The sequence below is a fragment of the Gossypium hirsutum genome, chromosome A03, assembly GCF_007990345.1.
Source record: "Gossypium hirsutum isolate 1008001.06 chromosome A03, Gossypium_hirsutum_v2.1, whole genome shotgun sequence".
In the NCBI taxonomy this organism is placed as follows: domain Eukaryota; kingdom Viridiplantae; phylum Streptophyta; class Magnoliopsida; order Malvales; family Malvaceae; genus Gossypium; species Gossypium hirsutum.
This window is the reverse complement of record NC_053426.1, coordinates 66687283-66697574: the sequence shown is the minus strand read 5'-3', so window position 1 is coordinate 66697574 and position 10292 is coordinate 66687283. Positions and strand designations below refer to the sequence as shown.

The 10292-nt window shown below is 33.9% G+C and overlaps 1 protein-coding gene across 1 annotated transcript; it reads left to right on the top strand.

Annotated features, from left to right (window-relative positions):
- The first annotated feature begins 2512 nt into the window (after positions 1-2512).
- LOC107887424 (uncharacterized protein At2g29880-like) lies at positions 2513-9909 on the top strand. The gene is made up of 5 exons (XM_041094918.1): positions 2513-2716; positions 3876-3958; positions 5699-6070; positions 6146-6556; positions 9838-9909. Exons 3-5 carry the CDS (start codon positions 5705-5707, stop codon positions 9907-9909), a joined length of 849 nt encoding a protein of 282 aa, XP_040950852.1. The 5' UTR covers positions 2513-2716; positions 3876-3958; positions 5699-5704.
- Positions 9910-10292: the final 383 nt, after the last annotated feature.

Below are 10292 nucleotides of genomic sequence, written 5' to 3'. Positions count from 1 at the left end.
CTATTATCTAGTTTGTTTGTAAATTACATCTCTTTTTCCTTTTTTCAGCCAACATTGGGGCAAATAGTTAGGCAGAAACTGAGTGAAGGTAGAAAGGTAATCTATATACACTTCTTAAAGTAAACATAATGTGTTTATTTTATTTGTGTCCATTGTTTTCTAGAAGAATGATTCTTTTATATGTTATTAGATTTGGAAGGACAAAGATAGAAATGAGGATTCGTTCTTTTGCTCGTTCAAACTTTTACTGAGTTGTTTTTTTTAGGATATTTTGCTCTGTTAACATGCTCCTTTGTAATGATTAATAACTGATGCTTGGGGGGGAAAAGAGATAAAATGGTGAAAATTCAACTTCTAAAAGTCTTCCTACACCCTGAATGTGCGCTCAAGACTTATAGGACATGCCTTGGTTAACTGACTGGCATTACATTTTATAGCCATTAGAAGCTGCTATATTAGTACTGAGGGAGAATCTGTTTAATTGGTTGTGCACAATTACTTTAGTCTTTACATAGGAGACATGAGCCATTAAACACTGTTAATTAACTTCTCATATAGGTATTGGTAACTTCAACTGAACTTTTCCGGGAGCAGCATAACTTTCTAGCTTGCTTGTACTAAAAATTATATATATAAAATACGTTCTTTCCGTAAACTTCATCACTACAAAAGTTGGACCAAGACTAAGAACTTCCCGTAAGGTCTTGGCATTCAGATGTCTATCATTGAATGCAATGATTGTAAGCCCCTAAAAAAGAGAAGTAAGCAGCCCATAAAAATATTTAAGATGTAATGATAACCATGAATAATTTAGCTTTCATTTGAAAGAGAAAAATTCTACTCAAAGATGGGAGAAATCTAGAACTCTATTGTAGCACAAAACAGGAATGAACATAGACAGATTCAAAGATCAAACGAAGTGTAATAAAAGATACTAAAACAAGAAACAAGAATCAGGTAGTTTCCAATTTTTCTCTGCAGATGGCAGAAGATAGAAATTGACAGATGGGGCAGTTTGAAAGAACTATAGAATTAAATGAAAATTGAACTTTTGGACACGAGAAAAGTGGCTAGTATATGGCCTAAACTACCACCTAATAGAATAAACTAAATAAGCAGAGAAAACTACGAGTGCTAATAGCTCTTTCAGTTCCAAGTATTTCATTACCTTGTCATTTCTGTAATGCATTTGTTCGGAAGGGATACTCTGGACTACATCAAAGGGAAAACAAAAATTTTCCCATTTTGGATGCTGCGGGTGAACAAACTATGTCGAGGGTACATGTTCTTCTCTAGGGACCCATTTTGGTGCGCCAAAACTAATCTTGTTACGACTATATTGTTATTGCTTGTATTCTGCTGCCTATCATTATTTTATATCTGCAACTTTTTGGTGTGAAATGTTAGATACATGGTAATTTACAAAAATTATTTATATTAATTTTTTTTCCTATTTTGGAAGAAACTCGTGTCCAACATTTTTATTTGTTGAGTTGAAATTAAGATCTGCCCTAGTAGTCAAAAAACACAAACATAATTCAATGATTAAGAACAGATAATGTGCTCATAAGTTTTGTTTTAAAAATGGCTTAAGATGCGTGTATATATATATATATATATGTAAGATTCTTTTATGAGTGCATATATGGATGGAGAATTTGGTTTGGGGATTTGCTTAGTGCTAGTATTGCTAGGATAGGATGGGATCGGATGTCAAATCTTTGCCTTTTTGTAATTGAAGTTGAACTATCGTATGTCTATGTGGAGAACATAAATGTCATATTGATTGAATTGCTTCTTTTGTTACCGGCGAGAATTATATAAAATATGTTACTTTCTCAGAATCATCATCACTTTAAATGTTGCTTTTTTTGTTTATATATAAAATTAAAATGCATTTGTGACATGACTAGATGAGACATGTAGCATACAATTCGAAAACGTTTAGAAAACTACGAGTGCTAATAGCTCTTTCAGTTCCAAGTATTTCAGTACCTTGTCATTTCTCTAATGCATTTGTTCGGAAGGGATACTCTGGACTACATCAAAGGGAAAACAAAAATTTTGTTTTTGTACCTATTAGAGAAAGACTCAAGGATCCAAATTCTAACACCTAAATAACGAGATTGCTAAGAGAAGAGGGCAAGGGAGCGACATATGGAGATGGATATGGATATTATTGACTTCTATAAAAGAGTATAATTAAAATAAGACCAGAATAGCAGAAAGGAAAATATATTACACACATATATTACGGGAAGTTCTATTTGCATGGTTAGCCGGTTTCAATCTGATTGGCACGAGGTACATGGTTTGGTCCCCGTAAAATAATTGCTTGCTTGTACTAAAAATAAAATATTTGCATGCTTAAAACTTTCTATCCATGGTGGGAACTTTTCGATGCTTTTTAATCCTTGTACCAAGTGCTATTGAGTTGTAGATCAGTATAACATCATGTTAGCTTGAGGAATTGTTTTATGCTTCTCATATTGCTATTGAGTTGCAAATCGGTATAACATCCATTCGATACCTTTTTTGAATCCTTAAGTAATCATTTGTATAAATTCTGAGATATTAAGAATGAACAGTACGGTTTAATAATGTTGTGTTTTCTTTGGCAGAATTGACTTCAAGATAAGGACCATAGAGCTTGATAGAAAAAGGATCAAGTTGCATATACTGCTGGGCAAGAGAGGTTTCGTACAATAATTATTGGGTATTGTTTTGGGTATTGTTTTGCATAAATCTATTATTTGCATAATTATTGGGAGGAATAATGCAACTTTTTAAATATAAACTATCAAATAATATTGCTAACAAAGATAGTTTGAAAGAAGATTGATAAGCAAGATCTTTGGCATTATATAAAAGATCTATTTTACCATTTATGAGGATTGATGTAAGTAATGAGAATTCCTAAGATATTTCATCAAGATGACGAGATAGATGTAAAAGCCAAGGGCAAATATAAAAGATAGATGTAAAGGCTAAGGGCAAATATAAAACAAATTGCAATTTGCACCTTAAAAGAAAGGGAAAGAACTATTTTGGCATATATGCCTTCATATCAATCTTTTGTTTTTTTCCTCAATTAACATTCCTACATGTATTTTTATTATACTTTTTTCCTCAAATAAATAATGACGTAGTATTTGATATACTAATAATATGTTTTTTTATTCCACAAACAATTTTAAAAAATTGTCAGGCATCCTTTTTTTTAACATTTTGTTATACTTTTTTAAGACACTTGTTAATTTATTAAAATACAAAACAAAAGATTATAATTTTATTAAAATGTATTTTTATTAAAAATTGTGAATTGAGTTATACATATATATATGTGAAACAGTTATATATATATTTATTAGTACTTTATTATTTCATATCTTTGCTATGGAATATTATTTATAAAATATCTAAAAAATAATGATCTTATTTCATGATTCAAAAGTTTACACTCATGTACTTTATCTTATTACTTATATCATTATTATAAAATTTTCAATTCCATAAATATACATAGAGAATATTGCTTATAAATCTCAAATGACTACATGTAAAATATTTATAACGTTTCAATGACTACATGTAAAATGTTAAAAGTGATTTAACAATTATAAAGTGAAGGAGTATAAGTATTGAGTGATTTAAATAAACATTTATTTGGATAATTGTATTTATATAAATAAACATGAAATTCTTTGAAAATAAGATCGAATTTCAATTGCAACAAACTTTAAAACTTTGAAAATGATATTATTATTATACACTAGTAAATGCTTGATAAATTATTTACTTATACATAAGCAAATATATTTTTAAACAGACTTATCCTATTTATTAATATGTATTGCTCATTTTTTCTTTGACAGTTTGTTATTGCTTCCTCTTCTTATTTGGCTTGTTTGATTGCTGCCTCACCCAGAGTTGAGCATCTTGTATTCACTGAATCACTGTAAGTTCTTTGGCAATTAAATTCTTTGATTTTGTTTTACTGTTATTGAAATTAGTATTGGAGAAATGTGACCCGTTTACTATGATTTGAAGATATGTAACACTTTAATATCTTGCAGTAATGGCTCGTCTACCTTTAATAGTACAAAATGAGAGGCGTAAAAGAATTGGTCTTGCTATTACAATATGGTTGCAAATGTGTACAGTTGCGAATTGGTTCTTTGTTGCACTGGGTGCCATTCATAGCCTGCATACTTATAGACCAAGGATTAGATCCTATATTTTAGATTTTTATGCAAAATGAGATTATGTGAAAAGACTTGTATATGCTAGTGACGAGACGTGTATTGAACAAGTTAGGATGAATAGAACTACCTTTTTAAACTATGTGAGATGTTACAAACTTTAGGGGAATTGAAGTCGTCAAGGAACATGCTTGTTGATGAGCAAGTGGCAATGTTTTTACATATTATTTCTCATCACCTTAAAAATCGAGTTATCAAGCATCACTTTAATAGGTCCGGGGAAACCGTTAGCAGATCATTTCACAATGTTTTAAATGCTGTCATACGTTTACAAGATGTGTTATTTAAAAAGGCAGAGCCAATTACAGCTAATTCTACAGACCCAAGGTGGAAATGGTTTAAGGTATTGAAGTGAGTTCTATATATAGCTCGTATATAATTTAGTACATTTGGAATTAAATATAGTATTCTAACTCGAGATTTTATACATGTGATGTAGAATTGCTTAGGTGCTTTAGATGGAACCCACATCAAGATTAGGGTTCCAACAGTTGATAAACCTAGATATCGAACACGAAAAGGTGACATAGCAACAAATATGTTAGGTGTTTGTACACCTGATATGCAATTTGTTTATGTTCTTCCTGGTTGGGAAGGTTCTGTTGCTGATGGACGAGTTCTTCGAGATGCCATAAGTAGGAGACATGGACTAAAAGTTCCTCATGGTAAAATGCAAAAATTAAAAGAAATTGAATTAATTTCTAAGATCATACTTTTTTGGGAAATTAACCATGACAAATAGTTTCTTTTTATAGGTTGTTATTATCTAGTTGATGCTGGATACACAAATTGTGAGGGATTTCTTGCGCCTTTTAGAGGACAAAGATATCATTTGAATGAGTGGCGTCAGGGTTACCAGCCAAGTACTCCGGAAGAATTTTTCAATATGAAACATGCTTCAGCGCGTAATGTTATTGAAAGATGTTTTGGGCTATTAAAACTTAGATGGGGAATACTTAGGAGTCCATCATTCTATCCTGTAAGGGTGCACAATAGAATTATTATTGCATGTTGTTTGCTCTATAATTTTATTCGAACCTATATGAGTCTTGATCCTATTGAAGAAGAGTTGGGAGAAGGATTACCTAGTAATGTGATAGATGACGATGAACCGAATATTATAAATATTCATCCGTCGGATGCATGGGCTACTTGGAGGATGGAACTAGCCAACCAAATGTTCGATGAATGGCAAGCATCTAGAAATTAGTTAGGTTTAGGGTAAAAATAGTAAACGTTTAAGTTGTTTATGTTATTTCATATATCTAGTTTATGAAACTTTGGTGGTGTTTGAATTGTATTTTTTTTTGTATTGTACTAGACTTGTTGAATGATAATTTATTTTCTTTTGATTCATCATGTGTTATAATTTTATAAAGTGTTGACCTTTTGATGCATAATATTGAACTTAATTTTTATTTGCGTTTTTTCTTAAGATAGTTATGTCAGGTTTTTCCCAATCAAGTGTTTCTTCCCAGAGTTCTCGAGGAACCAAAAGGAAATGGGTTCCAGAAGAAGATGCTGCGTTGGTTGCTTGTATGGTCGACTTGCATAATGCTGGAACCTTTAATGTGGATACGGGATTCAAAGCCGGCTATTTAAATGAGTTAGAAAAAATGATGGAAAACGTTTTACCCAATGCCATGTTGAAGGCTAAACCTAATCTTGAATCGAGGATTAGGACATTGAAAAGGGATTGGTCAATCGTTTATGACATGTTTAGTGGAAAAAACAATAGCGGCTTTGGTTGGGATGAGCATAGGCAGCTTGTTGTTGCTGAAGATGCGGTTTGGAACTCATATATAAGTGTAAGAATTATTTCAAGTCTTTATTATCTTATTTTAACAAAACTTATATCTAATATGAATTTCTAATTTTTATAGAGTCATAAAGAAGCAACTCAATTCAGACATCGGAGTTTCCCTTATTATGACCAACTTACTGCCATTTACGCAAAAGATCGAGCCACTGGAAAAGATGCTCAAACAGCTGCTGATATTATTGAAGAAATAAATGTTGAAGATGTAGCTGCTACAAATTCTCATGAAGAAAGAAACGATTTCCATGGATCCGAAGCTGATGTTTCTTTAGATGACATGGATCTTTCAGCTACACAACCTCAACTAGAACCGCAACTAGCTAGAAACCAAGGTGATTCTACATTTTCAAAGAAGAAAAAAAAGATTTCTGACGCAAGTGATTTTTCTACTTCATTTAATGACGCTGCCGCTTTATTGGCGAAAAATATACGGACCGTTGGCCTTGAAATCAGTAAGAGTATTGCATCCGAAGTGGTAATTCAACAAAAGTCAGAAATGACCATTCAAGAAAGTGCTCTGAAATTATATCCAACATTATGTGAAGTGGAAGGTTTAACTGAGGATGAACGCTATCGAGCATTGAGCAAAATTCCAGATCATCCAACGCAAATGCTCATTTTTTTTAGTTTACCTTCTGCTGTGCGATTGGAATGGGTCAGAAGATTTCTTGCTGACCATTAAAAATCATGGTTGTGTTGATATTTTGATAACTTTTTGTGTTTGTAATATTTGGATGGTATAATGACATGATAGAATGTCATTACAATGATGTAACTTTTTGGTGTTGTAAAATTTTAAAACATATGGATTATGACATATATACTAATGAAATCATGTAACTTTTTGTTAATATATGAATATTATGCTTGAATGTGAAATATAATTTTCAAGTTATTTATTACTTTTTTAGCAATGAGTTATTTATTACTTCTAATATTTAATTACTTTTTTATTATAGAATAATTAAATTATTTGTTTCAGTAATGATATTTTAACACATTAAATATGTATTGCAGTTTAAAAATAATAAAGTAGATTATATATATTTTTATAGTATTATATATTTTGATTTTTTAATTCATATAATAATAATTATATTAAGAATGTTATTAAATTATATTTTTTTATTAAATTATATTTAATAATAATTATGTTAAAATATGGTTAAACTATTTATTATTTTTATGAAATTATTTTCAATAATAATCTTATTAAAATTTAATAACAATAACAATAATCATCTATTTAAAAAAAAATTCTGCTAAGGGTATTTTGGTCATTTTAGTTTTTTTCCTTATGCTATTACAACATCATTCCATTCAACCAAACACAAGAATACTATTACAGTTCTATTCCATTCCATTCAACCAAACAGTTGAATTACTTATTACAACTTTATTCCATTACAGCTCTATTCAATTACAGCCCTTATGTATTGAATAGGGTATTGTAATAATTCCAACCAAACGTAACCTAAAAGTAGCTAAATTACTACAATACCCTTATGTATGGAAAATTACCATGATACCCCTAGGTGTAAATGACCAATATGCCCCTAGGGTTAATTTTGTCTGAAAAGCATGTTGATTTAAATCTGTATGATGTATGCCATGCATGAATATTTGTTGCATGGGGACATGGGTTATATTATGAAGGAAGCGTCCTGGTGGCTATGCCACAATTATCTGATCTGGTGGCTCTACCACATATATCTGTTCTAGTGGTTCTGCCACGATTATCTGTATCTGGTGACTCTATCACATTATTTGTTCTGGCAGCCATGCTGCATAATTCTGTGGCGTGTAGCGGTTGGGTGGGTCGAGTAGTCTCCCCACATGGTGAAAGGTTGGTAAGGGGGTGTATGTGGTTGGTTATGTGTTGGGTTTTGCATGTACATGAAATATCTGATCTAATTTGTTATGGGCCTATGGGCTTAATTCTGTATTATGTTTTGGGCTCAGGCCAATTTATTCTGTTTCTGTGGTTTGAACTGATATGGGCTATGGTTGGGTTAATTTTACACACTGAGTTTCCCCAAACTCATCCCCTATTTTCATCCATGTAGGTAATCCCCAACCATAGTGGGCTTGGAGCCGCGAGGGATTCGGAGTGGCCACTCATTCTGCAATATGGATTTCTTCTGGTGATTTGGATTTCAATTTTCTTTACTTTGATGATTTGGGTTTTGTTATGTAATAAGGCCGCTTATGATTATTTTTTTGGGTTTTGATTTATAACTTATCATGATGATCTTAAATTATATTAACTATCAAAATGGGCTAGATCTAGGGTTCGTTTTCCAAAAACATAAACTGATTTCAAAGTAACACGATTACAAACAAGGCTTCTGCTATGATAACATTTTCCAAATTTTAATATGTTTTATTATAAAATAGACATAATTACAATGGTAACCTAAAAATATACGCGATGTTAGAGTGTGGCAATGGCGGTGTGCATGTCTAGGATTGGATCCGAAAGAGCTTGGTACTTAAGCAGTTCGATGGACTCACCTCCTCTTTTCTGGTTTCCTACCTGGTGCACAGCTTCCATTCACTTTAACCCTTAATGAATTAATCCTTTGAACATCAAGTACGATTTTCTGAACTTAGAATGGAAAAATATTTTTAATGTTTTTGATGTGGCAAGTCGGATCCGGTCATAACGTCTAGGCCGGGTTTGGGGTGTTACATTTAGTGGTATTAGAGCGAAGTTGCAACAACTCAGCTGTGGAATGGGTTTACAAAAACGAAGATTTTCAAAAAAAAAATCAGTTTTTAAAATCTGGACTTTTGAAGATGGCATTCCGAATCTCCGGCCCAAGCCTGTAAGTATCATTCCAAATTTCTCTGAATATTTTTCTGGATTATTTATCTGTACTGAAACTCTGCTAGGATGCTCTAGATAGGATGATACTAAAACCCTAGGAAAATTTGATAAGAGACTGAAACTGTAGTTAGACTTTGATTCTGCGAGAACAATCTCTGAAATACTGTCTGATTCATAAAACATCTGTAATAATCACTGGAATACCGGGTTAATGCATAAAATTCGTAAACAGATAATACGATATGAGTACAAGATCCACTCGTGGAAGAGGCCGTGGACGTGGCCGAGGAAGGGCTCGAGCGATATCTTCATCTTCAGGACATATGCCGACGGCAGATGCACCGGTACCATCGGCAACGGAAGTAGAGTCACATGATCGTAGTGTCGGGGATGACGCCCTATCGCAGGCAATGCTTCATGTTCTGGAAAGGGTTTTCGGGGCAAGTACAGGCAACGGAGTTTGGGGGTCCATTTCGGAATGACTCCGGGCCAACGGAGCGGAGATTTTTAGGGGTGTGTCTGGTATCTCCCTGAATGTGGCAGAATATTGGTTGGAGGCCACAGAATGAATTATGGATGACTTGGATTGCTCTGTGGAGCAGAAACTGAAGGGAGCCGTATCGTTGCTACGGGACGAGGCTTACCAGTGGTGGCTCACCGTGAGAGAAGGAACCCCAGCTGAAAGGGTAACTTGGGAACTATTTAAGACGACCTTTAAAGGCAAGTATGTTGGGGCAAGTTATGTGGACGCTCGCAGGAAGAAAATTTTGAATCTAGTACAAGGAGGTAAGACAGTTGCCGAGTACGAGGCTGAGTTTCTGAGGTTGAGCCGGTATGCCGTGGGCATAGTTGCTACGGAATATGAGCGAAGTGTGCGCTTCGAGGATGGTCTTAGGGATGACCTGAGGGTGTTGATTGCTCCGCAGAGGAAGCGAGACTTTGCGGTCTTGGTGGAGAAGGCAAAGATAGCAGAGGAGGTTAAGCAGGCTGAAAAGTAGAATCAGGAGAAGGATCAAAACCGTTTTTGGAGGGATTCAAGACCCTCGGGTGGTGCTAATAAGAATACTAAGAGAGCAAGAGTAGAGGAACCAGTGCGAGCAGTGTCGATGAATATGGTTAGACCACCAATCTGTAGAGACTATGGTAAGGTACATTTGGGCGAGTGTAAGAAACGTTCCGATGCTTGTTTCTGATGCGGATCTCTGGAGCATAGAGTTAAGGATTGCCCACAGAGAGCTGATCAGGCTCAGGTTGCTGTACAGAGGGTTGTTCAACCCATGAGAGGTGGACCACAACCACCGAGAGGACGTGGACAAGGTAAGGGTGGAAACAGAAATGGCCAAGGTCGAGGGGCACCTGGTAGGGGTGTCGGAAATGCTGA